Below are 14,193 nucleotides of genomic sequence, written 5' to 3' on the forward strand. Positions count from 1 at the left end.
GCGTAAAACATTTATTTGTTCAGTGATTGTCATTTTTTTTTAAACATTGCTAACTACTTGTTTCAGATCGTTCAGAGAACATTCAAAAGTAACATTTCAAAGGTCATTTAAAAAAAAAAAAAATAAAGTGGACATTTAGAATATTTAGAAATATAACATTTTAATAACTTAGTTGGAACATTACATTACAAAACACATTCTTAGAATGTTCAAAAGTTTGGATCACTATGATTTTTTTCATAATTAATACTTTTATTCATTAAGTGTGCATTAAACTTATCAAAACTGGCAGAAAACGCATTTATAACGCGATAACAGATTTGTATTTCACATAAATGCTGTTCTTTTGACCGCTCTATTCTTCTTTGAATCCTGAAAAATAAAATGTACCACGGTTTCCACTAAAATATTGGGCAGCACAACTGTTTTCTATAAATGCAAATTCCTGAGCAGCAAATCAGCATATTAGAATGATTTCTCAAGAATCATGTGACACTGAAGACTGGCGCAAAGATGCTGAAAATTCAGCTTTGATCACAGAAATTAATTTTTATACCATACAGTTTATGGGTCATTCCACAAAATTGGTGCCTTTTCCACTTGGAAAAAAACAAAACAAAAAAAAAACAATAAGTTTATTCAATATTTTTTAATATCCATGAAATGAAATGACCATAAAATGACAAGAAATTGTACTTTGCCATCTCAGGCTATGTAATTTATTATTTGATGACTATTTTTCTACCTCATGTTTTGGTATTTTTATCAACGGTGTTACTGACACAAGTGTTACTAGATACTAGAGTTTAATTAGAACTCATATGTCACTGAATGATACAGACATTAGCTCAATAATATACAGAGGGTAGGGCTGTGACGGTCGCAATGACAACCGCGCCACCGCAACCACAACCGCATCCCCGCCGGCTACAGCAGCGAGCGCAAGTGCCTTTGCAGCTGCTGGAAGAGATCCGCGTTCATATGCACACAATAGGCTAAAGCTTGCAAAACACTGGGAAAAGTAATGAATGTGTCGGAGGGAAATAAGGACATACTTGAATGAATTATTAATAAACTAGTGTTTTCTGAGCTAGTGTCGCTAAGGTGACAATCTCGACTCGCCATCTGCTAATTGGACGTGCCTTTAGAGACAAATGCATCTCTACGGATTTTATAATGAAAGAGTTTTGTTTTCGATTTGTATTTTTTAGTTTTAAAGTAGTAAAGTAATAATTTAAAGCTTTCTATAGAAAAATATCTGTAAGGCAAGTATTCGCTGACTTTAGTTTTTATTTTTGTGCAGCACTCCTGTTCAACACAGAGACATCAGAAAGCGCAACTTGTTTTTCTTCTTTATTTTTACAAAAGCACAACATTTTGTTGATATTGTGAGTGCACGCAAATAATATTACGCTCTTTACAGTTCTGGATGATATATTACGCTTACCTTTATGAGCAAAGATTACGGCGTATTGAATTTTTTTTTGCAAGTGATTGCGCTGGCGCCTCCAAAGCTCATTTAGCTTCCACTCTCCAACAAACCATTGCATGCGCATAATAGCGTGCATTTATCTAAGTTAAACGTTAACATAACATTGTGATATGCTTGAAGATTTTATTTTAGGCACGTCGTGATAATTTGAGAAGGCAAAATTGATCAAACATAGGCTGTGATTAACTCACTGCCTGCCTCTGCCGCTTGGTCGTTACGTTACAATCTTAATTTCAAACTTAATTTAAACAAATAGTTAATTTGAACAAAAATGTTCCAAACACATTTCTAAATTAACTTTATAAAGAAACAAAAAGAAATATAACCACATTCCTATTAAAAACAAAACTGAACTATTTTAATAGATGCAACAGTGTAATGGGAAAGAAAGTGAAGACTCGGGCTCCAGTCGGACTCGGGCCGGTAATTTTGATGAGTCGCTGGACAAGGGTTGAGTGAGGTTGCTATGCATTTATGCAACAAATGTTTGTTTAATATTTACTGTTCTTATTTTGGCTACTTTCTTATTTAAACGTATAATTTCTTTGATGTTTACTTTAGTGTTTTGTAGGCTGAAATAAACACGCACGTTTGTTATGTTTCAAAATTATATATTAACACCGCGCCACTGACGGTAGTTGGTCCATTACCACCGCGGTGGAAAAAATCTGCCACCATCACAGCCCTTACAGAGGGTGACTTTTAAAATGTTTGATATTACACAGACATCTTTAAAAACAGGGTCAAACCTAATCAATATCACCCCTGTTACCCACATGTCAAAACCTCTTACTTTAAAAAGTAACACATTTGCTAATTGCTAGATAATGATCACGTTCAGTATCCCATATCGTACACTTTGAAAGGATTGTATTTGTAGATATATGATTATATACCCTTCCTCAGTCAAGCCTCATAAATCAAAACTAAAATATTATAAAGGAGTGAGATAAACATGCTTGTGTTTTAAGTGTTGGAATCCTGTTTGAGTGACAGGCCAAAAACCTTTATCTTATCAGCATAAATGCCATTTAAATTATTTAAAATAATATTTAATTGACTTTTTATGTAATATTAAAGAAAGCATACATAGTATTTCTACGTTTTATAAATTGCACATTTATTTGCTGTTATATTAAATCGTGGAATGACCCATATCTACTTAGAAAACAGCCGTTTTAAATTATAACAATAGTTCACAATTTTATTATTTTTACTGTATTTTCGATCAAATAAATGAAGCCCTGATAAGGACAAGAAACCTAAAAAAAATCTTCTAAATCTGAATGTCAGTCTGCTATTCAGCACCTGTGGATGTAAACACTTTAAAATCACACAGCAAATGCCAAAAACTCCTTATCTAATTTGTGTGTGTGACAAAAGGCCACTCTCAGCTCAATTAACTGCACTAGTACACATCATTTCATTTTCCTAAATTATTAATCAGACAATAATCGGCTGCACTAATCAAATAATCATCAGCCGCTCTCTAATTACACAAGCGATCCAGCTGAAATGGGCTGAATATGCGAGTTCGGTCTCTGGAGGACTGCAGGACTTATTAGTATTGACAATAATTATAAATTGAACGTGTAATATTTTTATTACTGATTTAACAAGCTTGCACTGAGAGAGGAGGAGAGGAGAGGTTTACACTGACATCTCAGCACCCAAAGTAAGCCGCATGAGAAACTAATTACAAACAACCAGACAAATGAATACAACGAGAAAAAAACAAAGGAAATAAACAGTGCTTTAAGTCACCAAACAGAGGAAAAAACGACTTTCAATACCAGAAAGTCAGTAATAAAATGAAGAGAATAGAAAAACAGCAGATTGACTGAAGTGCACTGAATCCGACAGGCTCAATCCTACAGACATATGCTGACGTTTACACTTGTTCACATTTTAAGAGAGAGAACATTATGTGAACAAATGAGTTGTCAGAGGCTCTTCAACACGAAGCCGATCTAAACAGCGCGTCTGCGTGCATCATCCATCTGCATGTCAAATTAAATCAATCAAGTCCAATGAATCTAATTTATTTGTATAGTGCCTTTCACAACACACTTAGCAGCTTTACAGAAAATCATAATGCTAGTTTTATAAAATCTTATATACAGTAACCTTATGTCTCCACACTTTATAGCTGCATTTAGCAAATGAGCTAGACGATAATATATTGACATTTCATGACGATATCATAAATAAATGCAATGTCTTTTTTTATTGCTCTGCATTAATTTCAAACCGTTTCTGAATGCCAATTACATATAAAAATGCCTATTATGTTAATTATTGATTAAGTATCATATTTCAGTGGAAACTAATTTTTACCACTTTACCTGTTATTCATGACATTTCAGCGTCTGCTCACATATTTGAAGGTTGCAATTGGATCACTGAATGTAAACATTATTTCATGCAATTGTGCATTACTTTACAGATAGCTTATAAGCTAATAGCTAAAGCTAAAGTTTTGTCCTTTTAACTAATGGTACAACAGCATGAAAAGAGAACAGAGTTGTTACAAACTAGCTAGTAATTACTGAGCCTATAATGTGAACTTTATGTTCCAATTTAAGTAAGAACTCAGGTGGAAACCACTGCATGACCACACGCCATAAAAAATCTATCAAGCGTCTCAAAAATGTTAATTCTTGCCACTATCACGTATCACTGCATTCTGTCATTAGACCCTCATTGTAATCATAACAGTATCTCGCCACTGAAAGTCTGAGCACTTATAGATCAGTCCAAAACACTGAAACAATGGGTTTGTGTAAGATTTAAGAACAGTGATGTGCATTTCTGCTCCTGGAGCTCCACTATCCCAGATGACAAAATATACTGTATATGTTCTAAGAATGTTTGCTAACACTCCCGTTAAAGAAGAAGTCCACTTCCAGAACAAAAATGTACAGATAATGTACTCTTTCTTCAGCTGTAAAGAAATTATGCTTTTTGAGGAAATATAATATAAAGGGCTGACATGGTGACAAAGTCTCAAATGTGGTTGTAAACGATCCCAGCTGAGGAAGAAGGGTCTTTATCTAGCGAAACAATCAGTTAATTTCATAAAAATACTACAATTTATATTTTTTATACTTTTTAATGTCAAATGCTCGTCTTGTCTTACTCTGCCTGAACTCTATTTTTGTTGTGGCTCATGACAGTTGGGGTACGTTGAAAAACTCCCATCTCATGTTCTCCTTCAACTTCAAAATCGTCCTATATCGCTGTTTTACCTTTTTTGTTAAGGGTGTTTGATCTTCTTTGCATGTTCACTTTGCAATGACTGTGTCGGTACTTCTGCAGCGATGTAGGATGATTTTGAAATGATTTTTGAAGTTGAGGGAGAAAATACAGTTGGAGTTTTTCGACATACCCTAACTGTCTTGTGTCAGAATACACAAAATTCAAAAATTGTAATGTTTAATGAAAATAACTGATCATTTCGCTTCTTTCTCGGCTGGGCTCGTTTACAACTGCATTTGGGATCGTTTGAAGTCGCATTTAAACTGCATTCTGGAAGTTCAAAATCGGGGCACCATATCCGTCCATTATACGGAGAAAAATCCTGAAATGTTTTTCTCAAAAAATTTCTTTACGACTGAACAAAGAAAGACATGAACATCTTGGATGACAAGGGGGTGAGTACATTATCTGTAAATTGCTGTTCTGGAAGTGGACTTCTCCTTTAAGTTATGAAAATGTTACATGTGATTGTTCTTTGAACATTCAAAGCATCCAGGTTTTTTTCTCCTTTGGTTGTGTGAAGAGAACATTCCATTTTATAATTTTGCAAACATTATGTGAGGCTATATTCACACTACTGCATTTTCGTTTTAAAACACATAACTTTTGCTACGGTTTGCTACACTGGGAGACTTTCTAAAAAGCTCCAGACCTCAATTTAGTTTGAAAACTCTGGGGTTGCGTTTCACTGTAATCAGACCAAAATAGAGAATTTTGAAAACGATGAGGTGGCTGCCCACATTTGCTGTGTGTATCCTTGATGACCTTGTAAACAATAACATCATGCTCATTATGAATTTGACATGCATTTTTGGGTGTCTAGTGTGGATGGAGATTGTTTCTGAAATTCAGTGAAAACGCCAGCGTAGATGAGGATCATTGTCATTTTAAAATGAAACAGAAACAAAACATGAATTGGGTTGGGTATCGTTTGAATGTTATCGTTTCTGATTCTTAATGATTCCTAGTTTCGATTCCAATTACATTAAAACGGCAATCGAAAAATTAAGTCAAACATTTTGAATATGTATTTTTACAAAGCATTTTTGCAGCTAAAAAACAGCCTACAGCACACTTAGGCCTAAGAGGAATTTTTGACTATGGTTTAAAAAAAAAAATAAATAAATAAATACCACATCAAAAACAACATATACATATATAAACTATATAAATTTCAAACAATACATTGCAAACAGTCAGTAATAAAATGGGAACAAGCAATAGCATAAATAAATACAATGGAACAAATTGCAGGTACTGAACTTTAAATCAAAAGTTTAAAAACATTGCACAGTTTTCTTTTCATAAAAAAAATACAGATTAATCCTCATTAAAGTTACGAAAGATATTCAGTCAAGATCAGTGAATGATTTTTTGTTCTTGGAATAACATTAATGACAGGCAGCATTAGGCTGCTGTCTCTTTAACACCGAACGCACAGGGATCTAAAAATACTGTTACACGTGTGTTTTTTTCCTCATCTGTTTACTTCAACATTCGACAAAAACGGCTTGGTTTATAATGATATACTAACGTATCTACAGTAGTCAGCATTTGAAGTGGATCAAAACCTTTCATCAAAGTTGTACCAAAATCAGAACAATACCCGTTCCTGTCTTAGGACAACTTTGATGAACTTTGATGATCCACTTCAAATGTTGACTACTGTATGTGCATATTGGGAGGTAAATGTCAAAGAGAAGTCAGACACAGACCAGAATGACTTTCTCTGTAGTGGAAATGCACAGAATGGTTTGAGAATGGACTCAGGCCAGGAACCCACACCGGGACCACTAAGTGGAACTGGAACTGAAATGCATGTGTCTTATCGGATACCCAGTTCTTGGAAATTGGGAACCGGTTCTCGATACCCAACCCTGTCTATGAATGATGTATAAATAACATTTTTGTTAACGTTTAATAAAGTTTTGAGAAAATTACTAAAGAACATTGTAAAAACGTTTGTGTTCCCATTAAGTTATGAATATTCGAAATGTCCATTTTTTATGTTTTAGAAATGCTTATTATTTTTTTGGTTATGCAAACATTAAGGGAATGTCACTTTTGAATGTTTTTGGAATATTCTGAAAGAATTAGTAGTATTTAAAAAATGTTAGATGAACGTTCAACTGCAACATTTAAAAAAAGTTCCACAAACAATGTATAAATGAAGTAGTCAACATTTGGAGTGAATCAAAAAAAAATAATCAAAGTTGTCCTAAGACAAGAACGGGTATTGTTTTGGTTTCAGGGCAACTTTAGTGAAAGGTTCTGATCCACTTCAAATGTTGACTACTTTTTTGTGCTAATGTTTGGAGAACATTATTAAAGACCAGATAACTCCACAGCTGAGAAAAATATATTCTAAGAATGCTTTGCTAACTTATTTATTCAAAATGTCAAGTTTTTAAAATGTTATTTTTGTAATTAAAAAAAAAAAACATTATTTTTGAATGTTCTCTGAATTTTCTAAAACAAGCAGTAAAATTTTAATTAAATTAGATTCTAACCAAAAATCTAACATTCCATGAACAATGTACAAACAATGTTTCTGTGCTAACATTTTGTGAACATTAGTAAAGTCCAGGTAGATCAGAATAAACGTTCTGTTAACTACCGGAAGAACAATTGTTCACAATGTTCATAACAACATTCCTTGTTATCTGTGATCCTGCAGAGCAGGGTCTCTAAACTCGGTCCTGGAGGACCAAAGTCCTGCAGAGTTTAGCTTCAACTCTAATTAAACACACCTGAACGAGCTAATCAAGGTCTACAGGATCACTAGACTCTTTCAGGCAAGTTGGATCAGTTCAAAGCTGAACTCTGCAGGTCGTTGGCACTCCACAAGCAGTATAAGAATGACAAGAGTGCAGGCCTGAAGATCCTCACCTTTACAGTGAGTGGATACAAATCACTGCTCAAAAACAGGAAAGAGCACTGTCACAATCCATAAGAGAAAGTGTGACAGGCAGAAACAGTTGTGGCATCTCAGACAAGCTGCTGAGAGAGTCATGATGTTCTGCTCCAGCGCTTTAACCCCATACATCCTACAGCGCACCTTTAGAAACCATCGCTCCAGCGCTGACAGAAGCAGGGACAGAATACAGACCCGCTCATTGCTTTTATTGACCCGGCAAAACCTTCGACACCATTGATCAGCATGTTCCCTGGACTGTGATGGAAAGGGTTGCCAGATTTCTGCAGCAGAATCATGATGGCGTCCAAGCTCATGTGGCTGAGAGTGAGATTCGGTATCTCATTCTCCATTTAGATGAGTGAAAATTTAAGCCTGTGTAATGACTTAAACTAATTTGTTTTGTTAATATCGTCAATTACTTGGGAACTGAACCCATGAGCCCAAGTTTCGTTGGTAAGATTCGATGCAACAATCCCTGAATCCTCGGAGCCACAGAGTTTACATTCGTTCATTTCTCTTACCTTTTTTGTATTTGAGAAGCAGCTCCCAGATGCCTCTGCGCGCATACGGATCGACTCCTGCCGTTGGCTCGTCCAGAATCACGACATTGGATCCACCCACGAACGCGATGGCGACCGACAGCTTCCTCTGCATCCCACCTGCACGCATACACCAGACAATCGCCAAATCTCCACAGAAAGAGCGTGCCAGAAAGAACAGGGAGCGTGAACGCTGCTCATGCAAACACACCTGAGAGGTTCTTGGCGAGGTCGTTGCGTTTGTGAGGCAGACCCACGTCTTTAATCATCTGATCAATCTCCTTCTTCACCTCTTTAGAGCTGCGGCCCTTCAGACGCGCGTAGAAATAAATGTGCTCTTCCACCGTCAGACTGAAACAGACAACATACAAACATCATAGACAAGAACATGAACATGCACTAGAGACAAATATCGCATATACTTCTACAAAAATCTACAATGTGTCATAAACAGGTATAAATACGAGAGGAGAGCAGACAAGTTTGAGTGTTTGTTTATTAAAAGGAAATCTCATGTGTACAACTACTTTCTTACGAAACTGATTTTGGTATTATAGTGTTTATTCATATTTTAACATTAGGCAAACTCAAACTTTTATTTTGTATGCGATTAATCACAATTAATCATTTGACAGCCCTAATTAATGGATTACAGTGACATTTATTTTCATATTTTCTGTTTTCATTTTAAATTTTGAAATTTGATGTGCTTTTTTTTAGCTTTTGTTTTTATTGTTTATTCATTTTTATGTTTGTTCATTTTTGTTATTATTTAATAGAATTTTTTATACTTCAAATAATAATTTTTATACTTCAAATAAAAAACTTCAAAATTTGTAACTTTTTCCCAAGTTTAATTTTTTTAAATTAAATATTTAGATTTGAATTTATATTTCGAGGAGATGATTTTTCAGGTGTTTGTTTATAAAACACTCACATATACATTTAATTTCTTATGCCACTGTTTTTGCTCATTTCAGAATTAGTTTTGTATTATTTGTATACTATTACAGTATTCTTAAGATTTTTGTTATCTTTTATTAGATTTTAATTTTAATTTAAGTTTTAGTAATTTTATGTGCTTTTGTCATTTCTTTTAAGTTTTTGACCTTTTTAGTAACATGTTAGAATAAGGTTAATTAATTAACATTAACTAAAAATGCACAATACTTCTAGAGCATTTATTATCTTAGCTAATGTTAATTTTAGCATTTACTAATGCATTATTAAAACCACCATTTGTGTTTGCTAACATTAATTAATGCACTGTAAAGAAAACATGAACAAACAATGAACAACTGTATTTTTATAAGTAACATTAACAAATACTGTAATAAATGTATTGTTCATTGGTCATATATGTTAGTTAATATATTAACTAATGTTAACAAAGAACACTTTATTGTGAAGTGTTACCATGTTGTTTTTAGTGTGTTACCATTTTATGTACTTTCATTTTTTTTTTTAAGTGTAATTTAGGTATTCCAAATCATCTAAGGTAGTTGTAAAAACAACATTTTCAAATTTTTTTAAGTCTAAGTTTTTTACTCTTTTTTTATGTCAGCTTTTTTTTTTTAATTAACAGATAATTATTAATATTCATTATTAGTTTTTGTTAACAATAACGCAAAGGCTATTAGTTGTGTAATAGCAAAGCTGTTTAGGTTAGTAGCTATAAATATTCATATTCGTGAAGCAAGCTAATATCCTTTGTCAAGCATGATGTATATCCTGTTTTTCTCATGCATATGTATGAATTGTGAGAGATTAATGCTTCAGTCGTAGAATAAAACTGAACTTGAGATCATTTCATCACTGAAATATAAATGCAGAGGAAAGAAAGGGGCTGTAAACTCAGGTTTGTCGGTTCAGGTGAGAGCTAATTTTGGTAGCGTGACAGTGCAGGAACAGAGCTTGATTTCACTCCTGAAAGCCTGTGCGTCCCTGACGTCTGTCAGAATGAATTGGACTGAACTGTCACTGCCTGCAGCTCTGAAATCTTTTTTGCATGTAAAACCATTTTAGAGCTGAACTTGAGTTTTTTGGAGTGTTTGTTTTGAAAGAACACTTTGACGCTTTCGAGTTGAACTCCGCCGCCTTCCTCGAGAAGACCAGAGCTGAACCGCACTCATCTGCCATTTTTGTTCAGAGTTCAGACGTGTCAGTATTGAGATTGTGAACAAATAAAACACAGATTTTTTTTTTCTGTTTGTGCAGGAGGTTTTACTCGTTGAAGAGGACGTTGTGTTGTGGACACATTCCCAGGTGAGTCCTGATGGTGTCGATGTCGGTGCGGATGTCGTAGCCGTTAATGTAAGCCGTACCAGAGGTGGGAGCGAATAGACCCGTCAGTATTGACCTGGTGAAACAAAAGGAATATTAACAAGAAAAAAAAAAAAAAAAATGAACAACACCATGAACTCAAGAGCATCTAATGTATGGCAGATTTCATGTTTAGACCCTGCATGCGTCTTTTTACTTTGCATTGTTTAGATCAAAGCATATTTGTGTAAAATATATAAAAAGGGGCCTCATATGTGGACACTTTAACTACAAACAAAAATGTATGCATGATTTTGCATTATACCTACATATAGCAAAAATAAATAATTTTTTACATTTATTTATCTACTCCTAAATAATTACTTCAAATTATTTACAATTAAAATTAATAAATTCTAATTGTTTCCATGTAATATTTATATTTTATTGGTAACACTTCTATCTATCATCATTATATAATCTTGAGCACAAGGCTTGTAGCGTCAAATGACACTGTAAGACTTTCAACCCTACATTACCACTGCAAGTGATGTGAATAATGATTTTAAACAGACAAGCAATAAGATATTTCTAATGCTATAATATGCAAACTATACATCAGCATCTGACTTCACAGCAAATGTGAAAGCTCTACACCATAAACCAGGTTGACATTTCAAGTTCCCAAAAACAACAGTTTGAACTTTCAAACAAATAAACTGAACGCTTCGCAACCAAATACATTTAGTGTTTTGCTGTCTACAGGGTTCCCACACCTCGGTTAACTTCAAATTCAAGGACCTTTCAAACACTTTCCAGGTCCCATACCCTCAAATTCAAGGACATTTCAAGTGAGAGCAAGGTTACATTGTGTTACCTTGTACATTGTTACAGTTTTCATGTGTCAGACACATGATATTCTATTTGTTGTATTTCTGTTTTGCATAAAAGTGAAGAATATTCTTCAGCTCTGCACCTGGCCAAGTGACTTTTTTTGTTGTTGTTTTTTTTTGGATGAATTAGAAATTAATACTTTTATTTAGCAAGGATGCTTCAAATTGGTCAAAAGTATTTATAATGTTACAAAAGATCTATATTTCAGATAAATGCTGTTCTTCTGAAATTTCTATTCACCGAAGAAACCTGAAAAAATTCTACTCTGATGTTTCAACATGATAATGGTAATAATAAATGTTTTTTAAACAGAATATTAGAATGATTTCTGATCATGTGACTGGAGTAATGATGTTAAAAAAAATGTAGCTTTGAGAAATGTAACTCTTAAAAAATGTAAATGACAAGCCATTCTTTGTAATCTTAATTATTAAAATTAAAAAGCCCCCAAAGTAACGCAATGACCATATACCATATAAAAACTCAAAATATTTCTTTATGTCATATGAGGATGTTGCATATGTATTAGGGATGTTCATTTCGGTTATTTTTCCTAACCGACAGCCGACACTTGTTAACCGATTATTACCCATTAACCGACAAGATTATTTTAAATTAGGATTTAATTATTTTAGAAAGGATAAGTGTCTGTGACCCGTTAAAATACCAACATTTGTTTTCCGGGATTAATTTTACATGCGCAAAAAGCAGCAAACAACAGAACATGAGGATTCACATGGACACGTCGCATCACAAAGATACATATTTTTACTTAATAAAACAAACAAACAAAAAAAAGTGCAACAAGTAGCTAGTATACAGAGTTTTGGTTCATTTTTGTGCTGCGCAAAAGGAAGATGGCTGAAAGCGGCATCCTATTTTTCTTTATTTTACAAACAGCAAACCGTTTACAGTTTCGATTATCTGTAAAGAGTTGTTTCCCCTGTTAGAAGGAAAAAATCAAGTGATTGCGCCGGGGCCACACGCGCACACACAATCAGCCAAACATATGGGAAAAAAAAAAAAAATCACACCGCTTAATCGTTATCAACGTACTGCCGTGATATTATGCCAAACATTTTTTTATGTGGATATTGTAATGCGAGAAGTACAAAACCAGGTTTACATAACAAATAATATTTTAGCATTCAAATACATCTTGAATACGGAGACATTTGGATTTGTGTCGTATGAGAGACCCAATGTTAGTTTCAGTTTCGCTTTAGCCTAAATGGTTTCGTTTTGGCTTGTCACCTAGCTTCTTATATTTTTCATTCTTGTTCTTTTCTAAATACTGTTAAATTGAAAGGATTTTTTGTGGAGTGAGGGGAACTAAAATAGCCTATGCGTCGACAACAGGTCTTTCTGAATGTAATAGCAAAATGCGATTTAACGTTATAGGCCTACGCCATTTATCTTCTTTTTTCTCTCAAAAATGCAATTTCATTTTATTTTAACCATCCAGAAAACGTTTTAACATATTTTGATTACTGAATTACTGAAAAAAAAGACCTTTTAAACCATTTAACTGATTGTATTAATCAGTCAAAATTCTTTCTGTCGGTTAACGGTTAACCGGTTAAAATGAGCATCCCTAATATGTATATGTTCATCGTTAAGGCACTTCTAGGTACGTTTCCTTCTTATATTTTAAATCTCTTACACATACAGTTATTGTACTAGATCTCAGCCGTTTATTTTGTTAAAAGTTCCAAAAGTTTGTGCAGAATTTGGAAAATGTGCTTTCTCCTTTTATGCCCCCTGGGCTTGGAATGATCTGCATTCCAACTTAAAATATTTATAATTAAAGTACTGCACGGTTTTATCACAGGTAGAATGCAAGATGTTTCAAACATTTTACCCACGGAAGAAAATCAACCCTTCGCAACAGTTTAAAATCAGCCTAATTCCGTGCAAAAAATGTGGATTTGGCAATCCAAGAATAGACAAGAATAAGGAGAGATGACTGACAAACATGCTGGAGGATTTGCTGTTCAGCTGATAATGTGCTCATATCTGACCTTGTAAGATACAGAAACGTACACAATGAATGGTGACTGTAGAAAGCAAAAGCCGAATCCCGAACATTTAAGGCAATTTAGAAATTTTTTAGGTCAAAAAAGAGGACATGTCCTGGGAAACAAGGACGTAAGCTCACCCTAACTAAACGTAAATCAAGCAAGCTAGTATGGATAGGCCACAAACTGTTGTCGAAATAACACATCTATGTATGTTTATTTTCAAAAACTTTAAAAACAAACTTAAAAGGATTTCAAGGACCCGTGGGAACCCTGTGGCCACAGCTCCAGGTGTATGAAACGTGTAAGAGTGCGTAAAACTTACATGGTAGTGGTTTTCCCGGCTCCGTTGTGTCCTAAAAACGAAGTGATGTGATCCTGATAGAAGTCCAGACTGAGTCCGTCCACAGCCAGTTTATTTCCCGTCTTATAGACCTTCACCAGGTTACGGATACAAACTCCAGGCTTCATTCCAGGTGGAGGTTTTTCCAGGAAACCTGCAGTACACACGTTCTTTCAGCTGGATGTCGATGACATTCATCTGTTGAGATCTGCTGTGTGTTTGTGTGTTTTTTACCCTTCTGATTCTCCATCTCATGAAGCAGGTCGGGTTCGGCATCAGATCCGACTCGAGTCCCGCACCAATACGAGGACGTGAAGGGAAAATACCAAGGTTTTGGGATGCCATATTGACCTGAAGAAACACACAATCTGCATAAATACAGCTCACTTACATAAAACGGTATATCCTATATAAGTAATCTCAACTGCTTGAATCACTGCGAAATGTAACTACATTATTGTCCGGCTCTA

At 34.5% G+C, this 14,193-nt stretch overlaps 1 protein-coding gene across 2 annotated transcripts in view; it reads right to left on the reverse strand.

Moving 5' to 3' along the window:
* LOC127168227 (phospholipid-transporting ATPase ABCA1) overlaps positions 1-14,193 on the reverse strand; it is a 183,456-nt gene that overhangs the window by 72,749 nt on the left and 96,514 nt on the right. For both annotated transcript variants that reach the window (XM_051114869.1, XM_051114870.1), the window contains exons 18-22: positions 13,958-14,074; positions 13,706-13,877; positions 10,434-10,565; positions 8,418-8,557; positions 8,189-8,326 (exon numbers count right to left, since the gene is read on the reverse strand). In XM_051114869.1, the coding sequence (XP_050970826.1) occupies positions 8,189-8,326; positions 8,418-8,557; positions 10,434-10,565; positions 13,706-13,877; positions 13,958-14,074 (699 nt within the window). The remainder of the gene's footprint in view (positions 1-8,188; positions 8,327-8,417; positions 8,558-10,433; positions 10,566-13,705; positions 13,878-13,957; positions 14,075-14,193) is intronic.

This window comes from Labeo rohita, chromosome 7 (assembly GCF_022985175.1).
Source record: "Labeo rohita strain BAU-BD-2019 chromosome 7, IGBB_LRoh.1.0, whole genome shotgun sequence".
In the NCBI taxonomy this organism is placed as follows: Eukaryota; Metazoa; Chordata; class Actinopteri; order Cypriniformes; family Cyprinidae; genus Labeo; species Labeo rohita.